General features: G+C 34.2%; 1 protein-coding gene and 3 long non-coding RNA genes across 4 annotated transcripts; 1 reads left to right on the top strand and 3 right to left on the bottom strand.

Annotated features, from left to right (window-relative positions):
* The first annotated feature begins 339 nt into the window (after positions 1-339).
* Positions 340-1,979, top strand: LOC146136764 (uncharacterized). The gene is made up of 4 exons (XR_014501620.1): positions 340-641; positions 756-831; positions 1,107-1,206; positions 1,846-1,979. It is a non-coding gene; the product is annotated as an uncharacterized LOC146136764 (long non-coding RNA).
* Positions 1,980-4,582: 2,603 nt separating this feature from the next.
* LOC146136763 (uncharacterized) lies at positions 4,583-5,357 on the bottom strand. The gene is made up of 3 exons (XR_014501618.1): positions 5,241-5,357; positions 5,049-5,126; positions 4,583-4,683 (listed from the first exon to the last, which is right to left on the bottom strand). It is a non-coding gene; the product is annotated as an uncharacterized LOC146136763 (long non-coding RNA).
* A 3,112-nt stretch (positions 5,358-8,469) lies between these two features.
* On the bottom strand, positions 8,470-9,693 carry LOC146136762 (uncharacterized). The gene is made up of 3 exons (XR_014501636.1): positions 9,578-9,693; positions 8,760-9,020; positions 8,470-8,585 (listed from the first exon to the last, which is right to left on the bottom strand). It is a non-coding gene; the product is annotated as an uncharacterized LOC146136762 (long non-coding RNA).
* A 2,193-nt stretch (positions 9,694-11,886) lies between these two features.
* On the bottom strand, positions 11,887-15,755 carry LOC146136761 (neural cell adhesion molecule 1-like). Its single transcript, XM_083396249.1, has 7 exons — positions 15,697-15,755; positions 14,857-15,041; positions 14,444-14,555; positions 13,656-13,819; positions 13,331-13,448; positions 12,392-12,579; positions 11,887-11,897 (listed from the first exon to the last, which is right to left on the bottom strand). The coding sequence occupies exons 1-7, from the start codon at positions 15,753-15,755 to the stop codon at positions 11,887-11,889; spliced, it is 837 nt and encodes a 278-aa protein (XP_083252375.1).
* Between the last annotated feature and the right edge of the window lie 5,544 nt (positions 15,756-21,299).

Below are 21,299 nucleotides of genomic sequence, written 5' to 3'. Positions count from 1 at the left end.
AAATTGTTTAACGTATGACGAATAGTAAGTATTATTTATTAAATGTTTGATTTACGATATATTTTAACTATTTATAGTAAATTTTGTTTTGTTATAAAACAAGTTTTTGTCATATTGTACATATTAAGTACATTCAATAAATCAATTTGAAATTATTTGAAATTGATTCGGTCCGATGAACATCAACAAAGCATATCCACTGGTCTGTGACTATGACCAACGCGGGAATTCAAAATGCCGAAAAAAAGTTTGACTTTTAACCAGTACAAGCTATACATTACAGTTAAAGACGGTTTTGCGTATTTTTGGCTTTCGAGTTACTAAGATTGAGGTAAAACAAATACTAATGTGTATAGTGGTGATTTATATATATATTATTTATTTTAATTTGCTTTTTCATAAATGTGTAGTGATAATGTTTTGTTAGCTGTGCAAGACGCTTGAAGACGGGCAGGTCTAGAGTGTGAAATTTATGTTTAAAAAAAGTTTTCCAAGCGAAAACGAAATGTCTGAAATTGGATTTTTGTTTCAGAATTTTAGGTATTTCATTCATAAATCCAAAAGCAATGAAAGTTGTAAAAGACTACTTCATAATAGTTTGGTGCCATACACATGTAGACATGGAAAATTAAACGAAACAGGTTTGTAAGATATTTCTTGTCTAAAGTAGCACTTTAATTATTCTGTTAACAATCAAGTATGCTTTTATTAAATCATTATTTTAAAGGTATTTAGATTACACTGCTTTGTTTCAGGGCAATCAATGACAGCAAACCATTTGCTCTTTTCAACTTCAGAAAAACTTGGTTCACAGGAGATTAGGTTAAAAATGTAAGTAAATTTTACTTACATGTTTTACATTAATATAGTTTATTCCCATTTGGCTTTTATTTTGTTAGTAGCAGCCAGCAAATTATTTTTTTTTATCTCTGTAAAATTTCTGAAGTACTTTAATATGTGTTTTAGTTTTAATTTATCATTTCCATAGTTTAAATCTTACATTGAAGCTTTCAATGTAAAATTTAATATGTAGTACTTTTGGCATGCTACTGACGCTTTAATAAAATGATATAGTTTACATAATTAGAGTTTTTATTTATTTACAGGAATTTTAACTGCAGTGTAAGATGGTAAAATAAAAGTCTGTGACAAAGTTCAAGTGGAAAACAACAAAAGAGTATAGATCTACTAAAATTGATACACAAGGTAAACATACTAAAATTTTCTTCTTCCCAGGTTCATTTATCGAACCTTAAAATTTGTGGTAAATACATATAATTAAATAGATATTTAATTTATGTGTTCTGTTCCATAACTTGTGTATAATGTTTGGTCTGCATATGTCCCAGTAATGGGCGACTTTTTTTGGTCAGATTGTTTATCACTAGTTTAAGCAATTATTTTGATAAAACATAATGGTCAATGCAATATTCTGGCTCACATATTTACTTTTTATCTGAACTTATTTAATGATTTAATTGGGTTTTCATAGTAGGGTGAACCTTTTTTTTTTAATTTTAGTGGGTCATAAAGATATTAATACAATAAAAATGAACTTGTTTTGTAATCATTGCGATGTCTTTAGGTTACAGTGTAACATAAATAATACATTTTCTAATGCTATGCTCAAAGAGTACATTGCCACCAAACCTAGTACATGTCATAATAATATGCTTTTGTAGTGATTGGTGACAAACTAAAACATATTTTTATGACATGACATGTAGTGGTTCTGGTGAATAACTTGAAAAATTTACTATGAGCAAATGAATAAAGAGTTGTTCAGTGATAGTGTATAATTTAATCACTGCAGTGTATTATATTGATCTAAATTTTAATTCTTAGGCAGCCATGCTCAACTCGTCTTCTAAAAAGAAAAACTCTTCGAGGCCTTTATTGGGCAAACCTTTGGAGTGGGCGGCACAGCAGCTTTTCTGCATTGGTATATTAGTGGATGGAATGGACATTAAATTCGTGGAAGAACAACACTTGTTGAACAAATTGTTAAATTATATTTCATTGATATTCAAGCCTGTTAATATACACGGGATTTAAGTTATCCATCTTACTGGTCTGTGTTTTTATATGTTTTTAAACAATGTACGAAAGGCCCCACCTTGAAAATTTGCCAAACATAGCAATTATAAATATTAAAAAAAGGTTTCAAATTTGTAAAATATCTTCTTTTTCTCTGTTTTTCTTTTTATCACATACGCATTTTTGTTTGCATAAACACCTGCATTGTATTAAAAATGCGATATGTATATTATTATTCGTTTTGTTTGGTATAATAAAATTGTATACCTCATAATATATTGTGAAATTTGTTTGGAAACACTGAATACTAGCATTAAACACCTGGCAGAATAAACGGCAAAAGCCTAAACACCTGGAATTTAAACATGTTTAATTTTAAACGTGCTGACATTTCGCCCCTTTCAGGTGTTTAATTTTGGTGTTTAATCGAATGACAGTGTAATTCGTTAATATTTTTAAGGCTCCCGACGTATTAAAAGAATAGATATAACCAGTATAGAAGTACATACCGAAAAGTTGAAATGTTTTACTTTGAACTGCTTCTGTGTTATTTGCTTCGCAATAGTATCGCCCCGATGAAGCAACGTCAATATTTGTTAAATGTAGATTTGCTGTTTTCCGATAATTTGTGCTGTCGGTGGAAATGGTCTGATAATATTGTTGGCTGGTGTCGGAGGGAACCAACAAGGTTGACCTTGAAGTAAAAATGTGAAATAGTTTTACATTATTCCGTAGCAATGGTCGTTGAATTTTTTATAAAAATGTGTGTCCGTTTTTACGGGAGCGCACCTGTAGGATTGTAAACCGTTATGGCGAAGCAGTATTTATTTTAAATTGTTTGAAAGTGTTCATAGAAAATTTGAAGTACTGTGCAATCAATGAGTTAAGCCAAAAGACAAATTAAAAAATTATTAAAAAAAAATATTGGTAAGTTTTCCCATTAGTCCGCGAATGTTTTTTTCTATTCGTAACTACACTGTCATTCGATTAAACACCAAAATTAAACACCTGAAATGGGCGAAAATGTAACATGTTTAAAAATAAACGTGTTTAAATTTCAGGTGTTTAGACGTTTTGCCGTTTATTCGGTCAGGTGTTTAATGCTAGTATTCAGTGTTTCCAAATCAATTCCACAAAATTTCATTGGGTAAACCATTTTATTGCGCGAAAAAGGTGAAAAACAACACAAAAAGCTTAACACAGTGAAAGTTTCGAAAAATGCAAAACTTGGAAAAGAAAACTATACATTAAAAATTGAAGAGCTTATATTAGAAATGAAAAGAAGTAGGAAAACGGAAAACATATATAATACACAAAATAACATGTTGGAATTGGATACAATGAAAGTGTTTACGCAAACAAAAATATATCTGCAACAAAAATTACAAAAGAGAAAAAGTAAATAAAAACAACAAAAAAAGATATATATGTTTTAATATTTATAATTTCTATACTTGGCAAAATTTTCAAGGTGGGGTCTTTAGTGGGTTGTTTAAAACCATATTTAGTAGTAGTATAAATATCGCATGTTAAATACAATGAAGGCGTTAATGCAAACAAAACTGTGTATGTAATAAACAGTAAAAAAAAACAGAAAAAGTTAAAAAAACACAGAAAAAGAAGATATTTTATTATAATATTTATAATTGCTATGCTTGGCAAATTTTCAAGGTGGGGCCTTAATTAGGTGGTTTAAAAACGTATAAACACATAGCAACAGGGTGGATAACTTAAATCCTGTGTATATTAACAGGCTTGAATATCAATGAAACTATAACTAAACAATTTGTTCAACAAGTGTTGTTCTTTCACAAATTTAATGTCCGTTCCATCCACTAATATACAAATGCAGATGCTGCTGTGCCCTACAAAGGTTTGCCCAATTAAGGCCTTGAAGAGCTTTTCTATAAGATGAGTTGAGCATGGCTGCCTAAAAAATAAAATTTAGATCAATATAATATACTGCAATAATTAAATTATACACTGTCACTGAGCAACTTTTTTTTTTTACTTGCTAAACATAGTAAAATTTTCAAGTTACCGACTAGAACCACTACAAGTCATGTCATAAAAATATGTTTTAGTCTGTCATTAACCACCACAAAAACATATTATTATGACTTGTACTAAGTTTGTGGCAATGCATTCTTTAAGCATAGCATTGAGGAATGTATTATTTATGTTACACTTTACCTGAATGACAGACAGTGCAATGATTGCGAAACAAGTTCATTTTTATTGTAATTGATATCTTCATAACAATTATAACCCACAAAAATTAAAAAAAGGTTCACCCTACTTTGAAAACAAATTAAATCATTAAATAATTTCATAGAAAAAGGTAATATGTGTTCCAGGTTATTGTATTGGACATTATGTGCTATTGAAATTTGTGCTTAAACTAGTGATATACAATCTAACCCAAAAAAGTTGCCCATTACTGGGATATGCAGACCAAACATTAGACACAACACATACAAATTAAATGTATTTACCACAAATTTAAAAATTGGATAAATGAACTTAAGATTAAGAAAAAGAAAATTTGAGTTTGTTTACCTTGTGATCTATACTCTTTTGTTGATTTCCACTTGAACTTTTTCACAGACTTTTATTTTCCCATCTTACACTTTGCAGTTAAAATTCCTGTAAATAAATAAAAAAGTTATGTAAACTATATAATTTATTAAAGGGCCAGAAGCATTCCAAAGTACTACAGATTAAATTTCACATTTAAAGCTTCAATGTAAGATATAAACAATGGAAATGATAAATTAAAGCTAAAACACATATCAAAGTACCTCAGAAATTTTATAGAGATTGAAAAAACATCAAAATTGGTGAAAATGTTGGAATAATATTTACCATATTTTTTTACATATTCTATGATGAAAGGTTCTAAGCAAAAACTTATATATTAGTCAATTTTGAAAAGCAATAGTTTTCCTCGCTGGCCGCTACATACAAAATAAAAGCCATTAATGTAAAATATGTAAGTAAAATTTACTTACATTTTTAACCTTAATCGTCCATAAAGCAAGTAATTTTTGAAGTCGAAAAGAGCAATCGGTTGGCTGTCATTGATTGCCCTGAAACAAAGCAGTGTAATCTTAGTATCTTTAATATTATTAAATTGTTAAAAGCATACTTGATTGTTTAACAGAAAAATTAAATTTCTATTTAGGATAAAAAAACATACAAACCTTGAATGATTCATTTAATTTAATCCTTTCATAAAGTGTAAAGCAACAAATCATCACGAAATAGTCTTTTACAACTTTCCTTGCTTTTGGATTTATGAATAAAATACCTTAAATTCTGAAACAAAAATCGAAATTCAGTTACTTCGTTTTCCAAGACAAGGCTTTTGTAACATACATTTTAGATTCTAAACCTGACAGTCTTGCACAGCTAATAAAACATTATTACTACACATTTATCAAAAAGCAAATTAAAGTATATATGTCACCACTATACACTTTATAGTATTTGTTTAACATAAATGTTAGTAACTCGAAAGCCAAATACACACAAAACCGGCTTTAACTGTAATGTATAACTTGTAAAAGTTCTAAGCATTTTCTCTGTTTGACGTTTCAATATCCCGCGTTCGTCACAGGCCAGTGCGTTGTTCAGCGGACCGAATCAATTTCAAATACCTTAAAACTTTATTTATTGAATGAACTTTATATGACACAGAAAATTGTTTTAAAACAAAAGATAATTACTATAATTAGTTAAATTATATCGTAAATAGAACACTTAATAAAGAATACTTACTGTTCGTCATATGTCAAACAATTTATTCTTGAAAAATATACAAGCTTCATGGCGATACAGCCTTTCTCTAGAAAAAATCCGTGCCGTAGATTGTTTTCATCGCGCGTATTTTTATTGCTGGCGCAATTTAAGTAGGTCATGGCGGCACAAAACCGCACAGCTTCGCTTTGTACTTTGATATAAAGCTATAGGCAAGCTACATTAATGAAATCATATCTTGGATTTAATGGCGCGTTAAGCGCACTAACCCGTATATTTATTATTTTAACATAATGCCAAATAGGCCGAACAGATGTTAAGTTAGGAAACCATGATTTAAGTAATTTTGTTTATTGTGATCTGTTACGGCCATATATGTTAACTTGTTAAATATTTGACGAAATCGATAGACGCAATCGTACGTAAAACAACCGCTCAGTGCTTTAAAATAACAATACCTCTCTCAACAACATCTCATCACATCAACATAAATGGCTTAAGCTATAACTTTGCAAGAATGTATCGAACTAAACATGTCTCACAATCAACGTGTTAAAATATCAAGTGTTTAATCGTCAACGTGTTTAAAATAGTTAATTGTGCTTAAAATCTCGCAATATTCGTTGTTAAACACGTCAAAATATCAGGTGTTTAGCATAAAATCGTTCAGGTGTTTAGAATTTAAACATCAAAATTCAAATTAAACACAAAGGTGTTTAAATTAGGTGTTTAAGTGTTTAGATTTTAAACGTGATTAGACCGTTTTGGTGTTCAAATTTAAACACCGTTCTGACAGTGTATGTAACGTAAAGTCTTTTTAAGCTGAAACAATTTTATTTATAAAAATATCCTGCTGCCAGTAAATGTAGAAAAAGATTCTTACCCAAATCGTTTTAAACTAGTATTCTATTACTTGCTTTATCTGTTTTGCATAAACGAGGGATGCATGTTTTATACGGCGAAATATATATTGGTGTCCGTTTTAAGAAATTGTTTTTTCTGTTTGTTTTTAAGTCTAATTGTCATTTTGTTCTGTGCGAACTAAAGTGACAGGAGTGGCAGAATTGTTTAGCATCAGAAATGCTTACAAAGTAGTTCCTCGAACCCTGCTAACCACTACATAACGTATGCGTTAAAAAACTACTTACGTTTTCCAGGTGATCTTTGGCATTGGATAGCCGTAGCTGGTACAAGTAGCAGTTTTCGATTCTCCATGATTTGCTGTCAACTCATTGCTGGATAACGTGACGTTAGGTTGCACTATAGTCATTTAAGAGATAAAATGTAAAAATGGTGTCATTTGAATCGTTTTAATTGGGTGAAAAAATTTTTCGAATTACGTTTCATACCTAAAACCTACAGTTTAGAATTACCTGTGACAGTTACAGACTTAGTTTGTTGGCTTCCATCTGAGCTTGTAACTTTGCAAACGTACTCCCCACATTCAAGAACATTCTGAAGACTAATGTCGAGGGTTTGTTTTACGTAGAAAGCAGTTGAGTTCGCTTCATATTGACGAATTTTCAGACCACTGCTTGTTGCAACTGAAGAACCAGACCTAAACAAATAAACGTTCTATTTAATAACTTCCTATTGAGACGATTAAATCTGGATTAGCTAAATTGAAAAATATAATCACAACGTGAGCCACATTAATTTAATAAGCAGCAATTTAGTTACAACGTTTATAAAGTATTTCATAAGTAGCGCAACAAATTGCAAAATGCGTCGCATGCGTGGGAAAAGAAATGCCAGTACCACACGCTGAAGATAAATTCTATGAGTTTTAAGCATGGACTGTTTATCACAATGAGCTGAAATGTAAGCTTAAGATACTAAATTATATGGCAGTGTGACCAACGATAGTAAATTAGTTACTTTAATGTGACGTAAGGATATGTCCAAAATCCCAATGATTCCGTTATAAACAACAAGATTTAATGTAATTGTTTAAATTGACTACCCAGGTTGCGAGGACAACAAAAATGTCTGCCGTGGGCCGTAAGTCGTTTGCTTACCTGGTCCAATCAACTGTAGGCTTGGGATGGCCTCGCGATTCGCAGTAAACTTGTTGTGGAGTGTTGTATGAAGGAAAATCTACAGCTGACTTACCTGTTGCAATTGTTGACCTAACTGTGTACGAAAAACAAAAGACGTTTCGAAGTACATGTAATGGGGAAATGAAACAAAATTATTAGTTTAATGCTACTTACCATGTATTGTTAAAGTTTTGGTCTTTGTTCCACTTCCATCCCAGTTGGTCGCCATACATTCGTGATGACCTGCGTAACTTGTATCTGTAATGTTGATGTGAAGTGTAGATGTTCCTGACGTACTTCCACTTGCCGTGGCGGAGGTTTGGTAAACTTGTGTCGAAATAACTGTAGTTTGTTCGACGTTGCTCCTGTTGTAGTAAAACGTAATGCGCTATAAGTTTAAAATGTGATTTAAACATCAGTAAGCTTGCCAATACTAACGCATTTCGATCAATATGATACATTGCTTCGAATATGTGAAACTATTTGTAAAGCGCTATTGATTTTAACAACTGGTAGTTTAATTTAACTTTTCTGATACTTTTTAAAATTCTATTTCTAAAATGTTTATGAGAGCATATCTTTAGTTAGTCTATCTGCCCTAAGATAAACACGCAGCAATAAAGGTTCATAAATACCTGAACCATCTGCACTGTGGCTCGTAATATCCCGAACAAGTGCAAGTTACTGATGTGGCCGCTTCAAAATTTATTGCTAGAGATGAAATGCTGGAAAAACTGACAAGAACTGAACCTGAAATCCGTGTAAAGTAGAAATTTAAATTGTTTTTATTCGGACTTACTGTATTTCTTCTTGGCTAGCAAAAGCTAATCAGAAAATTTTGACTATTTATTAAAAGATGTATTGACAGGACAGGATCATACAATATACCTAAATTTAATTCTACTTGACTTCGCGTATACTAACCTGTTGAAGTGGTTTTTGTAACCGTGGTGCTTTGAACTGACCCACTTATACTTGTTATTTGTACTTCATATCTTTTGATAGAAGTCAATCCAGTAATTGTGTAACTTGTTATGTGTGCATTAATTGTAGTGGATCCAGCGTTACCATCAACGGATCTCCAATAAACAAAGCATAAAGTAACAACCCCAGGAACATTTGTCCAGCTTATAACGATTTGTGTTTGTGAAGGTATCAGCCTCACATTGCTTGGAGGCGAAGGAGCTGTAGAAATAAAAGGCAATTGTAATTTGCACATTTTAACAACTCTAACGTCTATTCCTAAAAAATATTTCAGAAACGTTTGTCTTTTAAAAGCTGTAAATAAACAGTAGTATAATTTCTAGTAACATCGGGTAAGTTTAAATTAGTAGTGAGTTATATTAGCTTTAAGATGACGGACAGTTTAAATCATGATTAAAAACCTTAAATCAGGAAAAAAACATTTGTATTTCAAGCAAGCAATACATCACGGACGTATCGTAGGTTCTCTTCATGTGGGTAGCACCAATAAGCTTTGTGTATTTTTCTACCCACGTATCGCACGAAATTAAAACTAGCAAAATATAAACAATGGCCGTCATCTTAGAGATTAAATTTGTCTACCTCGCCAAGTCAAAATATTTGTATGCTCAACAGAGACCAGACGAAGTAAAAACAAAAACGCTAATACCTATCAGTGGAATTCAAATAGGATTTTGTTACATAAAATCTGACTGAAAAACAAAATTTTATCGAAAAAATCTTATTTGTTAAACATTATAATATTGATATGTTAAGACCTGTTGTAATGCTCTTTGAAGTGGGGTTACCAGTTGCTGTTACACTTTTAGCCCTAACATCAACGGTGTATGTTTGTCCAGGTGTTAAATCATTAATGGTGGTTGTAATTGTGCCAGTTGCAATATTTCTAGACTGGGCGGATCCACCATTTGGAGTCCACGTCACCGAATATCCAGATGTAGCTCCACTAACGGCAGCCCACTGAACTGTGATTTGTGACTTTCCTCCACTGGTTGATGAGGTCAAAGTGACAGAAGGTGGTGTGAGAGATGTTGCTAAAAAGTAAAGCACGATGTTTAATCAAACAATATCATTTATGAAAGAACGTAGTCCACATGCTTAGTCAATAGGCGTGAAAAAACAAAAAAAACAAATGCACTCAACAGATCTTAAACCAGTTCAAATTACCGTAGTAGGGTTTTAGCTTTAAAATGTCTGATAATATTGTTTTATTAAGCAAATGCTTAATCCAGGCTCAGAAATAAAAAACAAATGAAATCAAAAGGGACTACGCCATTTTACTTGTGGAAAAGAGAAATAAGTTTTAACTGTATAACTTGCGCTTCTTACTTACCAGGAAATACACATAGGACAGGTAAAGAAGCACTACAATTCATCAATTGAGTACCTCCGTTGTAAAACGCTGTACAATCAGTTTGAGTTGCGTTCGGTACTTTAAAATAAAATGCAAATATTAACAGTAAATCACAACGTAGAATTCCCATTATAAAACCTACCATTTGTCCAAACTGTTTGGTTTTTAGGTGAAATTGCTAAAGAACTTCCTTTTAGATATTCAGATGACGGTAATTTCCCTCCGTTGTTTTCACAATGCAGTTTGGCATCAGCTTGACTTCTGTGGAGCTGGTAGCGGACGAAGAACTGTCCATTGTCGAACAGCAAATCTACAAAATGGTTGAAGCATACTTAAAAAAGTTTAGATCTTTTAAGATAACTTAGTTAGATAAAAAAAAGAAGTTAAATCAATCTTTTTGATTAATTGTGACCAAATATATATTGACTAGATAACACATCAGAAAACTTCAACTTTCTTACATGTTCATAATTTAATTCAAAATTTACTTTACTTTATTTAACATACGTTATTTGACTCGTAATAAAAATCACAATAATCAATTTTCGTTGACCTACTTTCTACATCTTATAATACTATTTTTATAAATCGTTCCATATTTCGCGTGGTTCTTACTGTTATATAGAAGAAAAACAAAAATGTGAACAAATAAATCGTCATATTAAACTTAAATTTTATTGCACTATACCTTTGTTGATTACAGCAACATTGCTTGCGACACCTTCTCCATTTTCAGCCCAACACTTTGCACTCACGTTGGCGCCAAATATCGCAGAAGCTTCTATTGTTAGTTGTGACGTCACTATGTTGTCTATCCTGTGGATTGTGACGTAGGTTGGCGACGCGTCGCTGTTGATTGTGACGTTTTGGTGGTTGATGATCCAGTGAAAGGTGGTCGACTGGTCGGCGGCAAACGTGCAATTCAAGGACTGTGATTGGCTGAATTCACTTGGAATTGACGAATTCAAAAACGTGGGTTTGACTGAAAAAGGCAAAATATATCGGACATTTGGCAACGATCCCTGAAAACTATATTTCGCCTGCTTTGCGCTTATTTTCTAGTTTTTTAAAGGCGCTGTATGAACTTTTAAGCCCAGGATGTGTTGTATGAACTAAATTCTGTAACTTCTACCCATATGTGAATCTTTTTTGTGTGGCTATAGCGCGTCACGTATCATTTTGAATTTTACCAAAAGGTAAAAGTTTTGCCAAGTTAAAGCATTTTTTCGTGGCTCACGCGATTAGCTTGAAATTCAGTTAAAAATTTGCGCAAAATTCGTTTGAGAACAGCGGTGTTTTCAAGATTAATTGTTTTATGACGTCACGGTATAACGAACTAATGACGTCAACGATGAAAATTTTCATGGCCAGTAAAATTAAATCCTGGAGCGCCTTTGTTTTAAATGCACCTTTTAAAGTCGCGTTCTGTTAAACGTTGAAACTATAGCAACTCTAAGTATTTGTAACCGTATTAAGTAGAACAAGTCGAGGTGTCAGTTTACAAAATCATAAAAAAAATAAACCTACCAGCAACTGTTAATGTTTCTTGCAGTGAGTTTAAGCTGTTTTCACCGACTGTGTTGCTGGCGTGGCATGCGAAACTTCCTGTTGTAGTGGGCGAAGGCTTTACGAACTCAATAGACGCGACAGTCTTGTAAATTGTCTCTTTGTGAATTGTTTGAAATATACCATCTACTGTATTGCTTGACACGTTCAAGGAATCTCTGTTAAAAATACAAGTGTCTCATTAAATGCCATATATCATATAAAATGTCATATATTATATAAAATATATCATATAATTAATCCAAGTAACGCCTTACTTTGTCCAATAAATTTGTGGTTGCGGAAATCCGAATGATGTGCAATTAACTTGCGTCCTGATGTCTTCTTTAAGCGAAACTAGTTTCCTTGACAAGGATATGTTTGCCTTGGCTGAAAATTTTGCAGCGAAACATTACATTAAATTTACTCGAAAAGCTTTCAAAAGCACACATTCAACACTTATTGTTCGGAATGTCTGATAATATCGGAACGGAGTATCGCTACCGATACGATATCAAAACAAAAGCGCAATTCTTGCTATGATATGCGATCCAACTCAGCGATTCAATCTTGTCCGATAAATTTGTAAAAAACAATGGTTGGAGGTAGCTAAACGTCCTAACTAAAGCTATTGTTTAACCTCCAGGTGTTATTATAGCTATATTCGACATACCGTGCAAATAGAACGTGGTATTAACAACGGAAGGGGGAATGTTGTTGCTTGCTGTGCATTTGTAAGCTCCAACTTGTTCAATGCTTGTGGCTGTGAAGTAAAGGCGCGAGTTCACTTGTAAAGTGGAACCTGCTGTAATAACTTGGTGAACTCCAGCAGAAGTGAATGTCGTTATAGAAAGGCCATTTCTGTTAGAAAACATAGTTTTAATTGCTACCACGTTAATAAATGATGATTAAGCCATACACCAATCAAAAAATCATTTCAATGCTATAACCCAAGGATAAACAAACTTCGGCCCACCGGAGGTAAATCCAACTAAATTTTAATGAAATTGTTAACTGAACGACAATTTTATAAAGCTCAATACAGTTTTTGTTATATACCTAAATATGTTTGTTTAGTTTAGCGATAATAATTGATCAATCTAATTAAGTTCGACACAAAATATTATACTCAGCCCGACATTGGTAATCTCTGCAGGAATTCGGCCCTTTATAATAAAAAGGTTTAATGAGCCCTGTAGTGGTACAGTATGAAAACGATTAAGCATTTGAAGCATGCTGTTTGAAGCATAGCTTACCCAACTATTAGCCAAGGGGAGCCATGTTCATTTTACACACACTGTTAGATTTATATAAACTGTAGCCTTTTGTACCGTACAATCTATTTACACATCTCAAAAAATACAAAACACACTCGCTAACTAAGTTTGCAAATACCTTTGCGTGAACAAAAATACAACGAGAACTATACTATTTAATTTCAAATCCTGCACTTTCAAACCTAACTTATGTAAATAAATTAGAAAGATCACAGGCTGAAACGTTTCCAAAGCCCTGGGCTCAAGTATTTTAAATCTGTATACTAACTCGCTCCGACTACTACTTGGTTTCGCGTATCGGCTCTGATCCAATCATCCCTCAAGTGTCGGCCTACCTTGTCCAGTAAACGTTGGGCGGGCGCCATCCAAATGACACACAGTCGACGTAAAATACCTCAGGAAATTGTGTTACTTTCCACGTCGACGAAGGTAAAAGGGATATGTTTGCTCGAACTAAAAACATGATTATTTTAAGAATATAAACATGTATACACATACGACATACGTGTACAACAACTTTCGGTGAACGATAACAGCTTACGCTTCATAGGAGTCTTTAATAGATCAACTAATTCGTTAATCTTTTTAAGGCTCCCGACGTATTAAAAGAATAGATATAACCAGTATAGAAGTACATACCTAAAAGTTGAAATGTTTTACTTTGAACTGCTTCTGTGTTATTTGCTTCGCAATAGTATCGCCCCGATGAAGCAACGTCAATATTTGTTAAATGTAGATTTGCTGTTTTCCGATAATTTGTGCTGTCGGTGGAAATGGTCTGATAATATTGTTGGCTGGTGTCGGAGGGAACCAACAAGGTTGACCTTGAAGTAAAAATGTGAAATAGTTTTACATTATTCCGTAGCAATGGTCGTTGGATTTTTTATAAAAATGTGTGTCCGTTTTTACGGGGTCGAACCTGTAGGATTGTAAACCGTTATGGCGAAGCAGTATTTATTTTAAATTGTTTGAAAGTGTTCATAGAAAATTTGAAGTACTGTGCAATCAATGAGTTAAGCCATAAGACAAATTAAAAAATTATTAAAAAAAAAATATTGGTAAGTTTTCCCATTAGTCCGCGAATGTTTTTTTCTATTCGTAACTATGTAACGTAAAGTCTTTTTAAGCTGAAACAATTTTATTTATAAAAATATCCTGCTGCCAGTAAATGTAGAAAAAGATTTTTACCCAAATCGTTTTAAACTAGTATTCTTGCTTTATCTGTTTTGCATAAACGAGGGATGCATGTTTTATACGGCGAAATATATATTGGTGTCCGTTTTAAGAAATTGTTTTTTCTGTTTGTTTTTAAGGCTAATTGTCATTTGTGTTCTGTGCGAACTAAAGTGACAGGAGTGGCAGAATTGTTTAGCATCAGAAATGTTTACAAAGTAGTTCCTCGAACCCTGCTAACCACTACATAACGTATTCGTTAAAAAACTACTTACGTTTTCCAGGTGATCTTTGGCATTGGATAGCCGTAGCTGGTACAAGTAACAGTTTTCGATTCTCCATGATTTGCAGTCAACTCATTGCTGGATAACGTGATGTTAGGTTGCACTATAGTCATTTAAGAGATAAAATGTAAAAATGGTGTCATTTGAATCGTTTTAATTGGGTGAAATTTGAGACACTGAAATATATAGGCGGTATACCAAATAAGAAGAATTTAGCCACATATGTTGTCATCTCTTATAGTACAACAAGAAGTGCTGTTCTAAGTTATACTTTCATACAGTAAACAAATAAGGAAGTCATCAGAGACACAGAATAACAGGCCGTTACTGTGAAATGCCACCTCACTCTAAAGTAAACTGCGCCGAATTACGTTTCATACCTAAAACCTACAGTTTAGAATTACCTGTGACAGTTACAGACTTAATTTGTTGGCTTCCATCTGGGCTTATAACTTTGCAAATGTACTCCCCACATTCAAGAACATTCTGAAGACTGATGTCGAGGATTTGTTTAACGTAGAAAGCAGTTGAGTTCGCTTCATATTGACGAATTTTTAGACCACTGCTTGTTGCAACTGAAGAACCAGACCTAAACAAATAAACGTTCTATTTAATAACGCCCTGTTGAGACGATTAAATCTGGATTAGCTAAATTGAAAAATATAATCACAACGTGAGCCACATTAATTTAATAAGCAGCAATTTAGTTACAACGCTTATAATGTATTTCATAAATAGCGCAACAAATTGCAAAATGCGTCGCATGCGTGGGAAAAGAAATGCCAGTACCACACCCTGAAGATAAATTCTATGAGTTTTAAGCATGGACTGTTTATCACAATGAGCTGAAATGTAAGCTTAAGATACTAAATTATATGGCAGTGTGACCAACGATAGTAAATTAGTTACTTTAATGTGACGTAAGGATATGTCCAAAATCCCAATGATTCCGTTATAAACAACAAGATTTAATGTAATTGTTTAAATTGACTACCCAGGTTGCGAGGACAACAAAAATGTCTGCCGTGGGCCGTAAGTCGTTTGCTTACCTCGTCCAATCAACTGTAGGCTTGGGATGGCCTCGCGATTCGCAGTAAACTTGTTGTGGAGTGTTGTATGAAGGAAAATCTACAGCTGACTTACCTGTTGCAATTGTTGACCTAACTGTGTACGAAAAACAAAAGACGTTTCGAAGTACATGTAATGGGGAAATGAAACAAAATTATTAGTTTAATGCTACTTACCATGTATTGTTAAAGTTTTGGTCTTTGTTCCACTTCCATCCCAGTTGGTCGCCATACATTCGTAATGACCCGCGTAACTTGGATCTGTAATGTTGATGTGAAGTGTAGATGTTCCTGACGTACTTCCACTTGCCGTGGCGGAGATTTGGTAAACTTGTGTCGAAATAACTGTAGTTTGTTCGACGTTGCTCCTGTTGTAGTAAAACGTAATGCGCTATAAGTTTAAAATGTGATTTAAACATCAGTAAGCTTGCCAATACTAACGCATTTCGATCAATATGATACATTGCTTCGAATATGTGAAACTATTTGTAAAGCGCTATTGATTTTAACAACTGGTAGTTTAATTTAACTTTTCTGATACTTTTTAAAATTCTATTTCTAAAATGTTTATGAGAGCATATCTTTAGTTAGTCTATCTGCCCTAAGATAAACACGCAGCAATAAAGGTTCATAAATACCTGAACCATCTGCACTGTGGCTCGTAATATCCCGAACAAGTGCAAGTTACTGATGTGGCCGCTTCAAAATTTATTGCTAGAGATGAAATGCTGGAAAAACTGACAAGAACTGAACCTGAAATCCGTGTAAAGTAGAAATTTAAATTGTTTTTATTCGGACTTACTGTATTTCTTCTTGGCTAGCAAAAGCTAATCAGAAAATTTTGACTATTTATTAAAAGATGTATTGACGGGACAGGATCATACAATATAGCTAAATTTAATTCTACTTGACTTCGCGTATACTAACCTGTTGAAGTGGTTTTTGTAACCTTGGTGCTTTGAACTGACCCACTTATACTTGTTATTTGTACTTCATATCTTTTGATAGAAGTCAATCCAGTAATTGTGAAACTTCTTATGTGTGCTTTAATTGTAGTGGATCCAGCGTTACCATCAACGGATCTCCAATAAACAAAGCATAAAGTAACAACCCCAGGAACATTTGTCCAGCTTATAACGATTTGTGTTTGTGAAGGTATCAGCCTCACATTGCTTGGAGGCGAAGGAGCTGTAGAAATAAAAGGCAATTGTAATTTGCACATTTTAACAACTCTAACGTCTATTCCTAAAAAATATTTCAGAAACGTTTGTCTTTTAAAAGCTGTAAATAAAACAGTAGTATGATTTCTAGTAACATCGGGTAAGTTTAAATTAGTAGTGAGTTATATTAGCTTTAAGATGACGGACAGTTTAAATCATGATTAAAAACCTTAAATCAGGAAAAAAACATTTGTATTTCAAGCAAGCAATACATCACGGACGTATCGTAGGTTCTCTTCATGTGGGTAGCACCAATAAGCTTTGTGTATTTTTCTACCCACGTATCGCACGAAATTAAAACTAGCAAAATATAAACAATGGCCGTCATCTTAGAGATTAAATTTGTCTACCTCGCCAAGTCAAAATATTTGTATGCTCAACAGAGACCAGACGAAGTAAAAACAAAAACGCTAATACCTATCAGTGGAATTCAAATAGGATTTTGTTACATAAAATCTGACTGAAAAACAAAATTTTATCGAAAAAATCTTATTTGTTAAACATTATAATATTGATATGTTAAGACCTGTTGTAATGCTCTTTGAAGTGGGGTTACCAGTTGCTGTTCCACTTTTAGCCCTAACATCAACGGTGTATGTTTGTCCAGGTGTTAAATAATTAATGGTGGTTGTAATTGTGCCAGTTGCAATATTTCTAGACTGGGCGGATCCACCATTTGGAGTCCACGTCACCGAATATCCAGATGTAGCTCCACTAACGGCAGCCCACTGAACTGTGATTTGTGACTTTCCACCACTGGTTGATGAGGTCAAAGTGACAGAAGGTGGTGTGAGAGATGTTGCTAAAAAGTAAAGCACGATGTTTAATCAAACAATATCATTTATGAAAGAACGTAGTCCACATGCTTAGTCAATAGGCGTGAAAAAACAAAAAAAACAAAAAAAAAATTTTCCTTTTGGTTGGTAAAAATTAGAAAGGTTAATTTGGTTGACTTGTCGTTGAAGTAAGTATGACACATTGTAATGATAAAATGAACAAGAACATATTCTAGTTTTACCGCAATAATTTGTTTATGTTTTAGGTGTCTATAGGAGTGGCAGGCTATAATTTATAGCATGTTTTTTTTAAATCAACATTTAAAGCAGAATACCTGTTGTTGTGCTGCTCGAAGCAGGGCTACTTATAACTGAACCGCTTCTCGCTCGAACCTCAAACGTATACGTTTGACCAGGAGTTAAAGAACTGACTGTTGTGGTTGTAACAGTTGAGGCAACATCCAAAGGTTGTGTGGGTGAACCACCGGTTGGATTCCAAGTCACTCTGTATCCTGTCACTACATTCCCAGCAACAGCGCTCCAGCTAATTGTGACCTGAGAACTTGCACCAGTTGTTGACGGCGTCAATGTTAAAGCATTCGGGATAGATGGCGCTAAAATAAAAGAATACCGACCATTAAGCAAGTGTTGCGGATGGCAACATGAATTAATGCTGCAAAGACTTATTAATTTACATTGTGCCTTTTACAATTAAACTTAAGGAATTATGTCGGCGCTGGTCTAGAATCCTACCACAACGTTGAAATGATTATTAAGCAATGCATAATATGTGGGTTAGGGTGTCGGTTAGTGTTTGGGTGTGGGTAGGTCAAGTAATATTGTTTAACACTATTACTGGACTCACCCAAACCCAAACGCTAACCGGCACCCTAACCCAAATAATGTTCGTTGTGGTAGGATTCTAGACGAGCGCCATTATGTCTGATAAAATTAACATTTAATCTGGTTTAAATTAATTACCATTGCCCACTCGCGGGAAATGGCTGACTTGGTGGCTTCTAAAAAGCGTATTTGCCCCGGCTTTTTAGCGTTGCTATCGGTCAGAAATAAACGCTCGTTTCTAAATTGCCGCCGCTGTGACGCCCCAAGGAAGATGTAAAACTTTATGCTGTGTTGAGGTCTAGATTGAGATTTTATTGCGCTTGTGATTGCTTTGTTCTTAACCTAGCCTTTACATACCGTCGTGTTTGTAATAATTATAATAATAATTATTTGTTATTTGTTGTCTTCTTATACACAATCTTATCTTTATATGCAAATAAAGAAGGCGATTTACCGACAGTAAGTTGAACTGTTTCTGAATCAGAACAAGTTCCAGCACTATTTGTTGCAGTGAACACGAAATTGCCGTTGTGTGACGAGGTGACGAAGTTGATGACGTAAGTAAAGCTCGTTCCAACGAAACTACTTTCAACGTTGGTGTTTGTTCCACCATGAGCAACAACCACGTTAAGAGGTTCGTTGTAAAAACTAGAGATGGTTCCTGTAAATGTCAAACTGCTTCCCAATGTTGGTGTGCTGGTCGGTGACGTCACAACCAAGTTGCGGCTTACTGCGTTTGAAAGAACAAAATATATTACAGTCTAATACACTACAACAAACTACAGCATGCCGGTTTAATTTTCCGACCCGCTCCATATTTCTGTGATGATCCTAAAATAGGTTGTTAATGCTTTATAAGCGAAAATGCTGGTCGAACGTAAAATTAAGCAAATTTTTTTACAATTTTAATGTAAACGCAATATACAGCTCATTATACAATTTCTTAAATTTATTGGTTTATTAGCTTTATAATAAATAAGTCAAATGGGTGTAGATAATACTAAATGTTATATCCGGCCCTCGATTTCCAATCTCTATACAGTTCGGTTACTTGAGAAACAAGTTTGGCGGATGCAATATTAAATGTAAGGATGTCAGATAATATGAGATCTGGCCAATACCCGATACCAAGTTGTAGAATCGGTAAATCTATCAAAACGTAGTCGGAAAACAACTGGATATAAGTAAATATCTCAACGCTAAAGCAAGCTTTGGCCTAAAAACCTGAAAAATCACCTTTAGACGTTTCAATTTTATCTATTTTGCCTATTTATTAAAGTCATTTGGTATCAGATCGAATCGCGATCACTTTTTGTCCAACATCTCGGCTATCGGCATCGGAATAAAATGTATAGGACACTGTAGAGCAGTGGTTCTCAACCGCCGGTCCTCGTACCGCGTCAACTTTCCTGCAGGTCCGCCAAATATATTACAATCTTAAATCTCAACTACAAAATGCAAGATGCTAAAGCAGGGGTGGGCAATTATTTTTAACCGCGGGCCGCATGAGAAACCTAAAATGGTGTGGCGGGCCGGGTCAAAAATGAACCTGAAATACACGCAAATTGACGTCATACTCTGACGGTATAAAATAAATAAGCTAACGAACTTATTATTACGTTTGGAGTTGTGCATAAATGTGCAATTTAAGTCGAATTTAGAAATTGCGCGAAGCTCGAAAAAATTTGGACTATGTTTGTTTTAAAATGCAAACTTTAATTTGGGACGTGAAAGCATGGAGCACAGATAAAAAATGTACATTGCTTGATATATTGGCGTTTATCAAGTTGTGGCGCGTCTACCCAAAAGTAAAGATTAAAATACGAAAAACTTCGTATAAAAAAATTGCTTTTTAAAGCATTTAGTTACCGGTTGTATTACTTGCGCTATACAATGGTCGACGGAATAGTTTCAACGCGCAAAAATATATAAATATTAGGGTAAGTTTGTTAAACTTTCGCTGGAGAGAGTGCCACTGTGCAAAGGACGCTATTTGTCTGTAAAGTTGCCGCGTGTAAGATACGAGAAATACAGAAGAGATTCGCGCGAAGCGCGAAACAAAATTCCGTTTTAGTATTCATGACTAGATCCGTCCCTGATAAAAGTGTGATACAACCAAACATGTAGAAACTCACCCCTTGTTTTCGATTAGCCTACAGTAGGCTATATGTATTTTAAGGGAAATAAGCCGCGGGCCGGATGAAACTGCTTGGCGGGCCGGATGCGGCCCGCGGGCCTTACGTTGCCCAGGTCTGTGCTAAAGGCTTGTCCATCAAATTTAGAACTTCGCCAGCTTCGTAATTTGCAACATTGTGACGTAACAAAGAGTTAATGGTCTACTTTGGACTTTATCGTACGACACAATGCAAGTGTTGTGCCCAACTGTTTAAAACTAGGCTACAGATCGTTTAAGGCTTAAATTTTAGGACCAGTTGTATGTGAAAAACTTTAATAGAACCACGTACAGGGGCGACCGCAGAAAATTTTCCAGGGGGGGCAAACAGGGGCGTAACCAGAAAATCAAAAAAGGGTCCTGAATTTTCAACTTAGGGATTTCCCCCCTTTTTCGACTGATGTTAATGAATAATGACGTCATTAAAACAGTGACGTCATAGAATGGTGATTGCAAGAAGAGATAGAAAAAAAAACAGAAACAGCCAAATACGTCCAGCAATAGCGACCACGTGCGTTGTCGACAATCCTGTCAGGCGCCAGCTGCGAAACCACAGTGTGCAATCGTTAACTTTAGGCAAAAAAAAAAACCAAGACCTTAAAATATGTCTCTTTAATTGTGGTAGAATCATACATAATTCGACTATCAGCAGCGCAGTTTTCAACTTTCATGAACGGAACTAGCGCTCAATTATAAATTACAAGCGAGCCTTTCACCACGTGCAATACTAAACGAAGATCGTTTTTACCGGGTGTTATTATGCCACGA

This window comes from Ascidiella aspersa, chromosome 8 (assembly GCF_963924565.1).
Source record: "Ascidiella aspersa chromosome 8, kaAscAspe10.2, whole genome shotgun sequence".
Lineage (NCBI taxonomy): Eukaryota > Metazoa > Chordata > Ascidiacea > Phlebobranchia > Ascidiidae > Ascidiella > Ascidiella aspersa.
The sequence above is the reverse complement of the archived record's forward strand: the minus strand, read 5'-3'. Positions and strand labels throughout refer to the sequence as shown.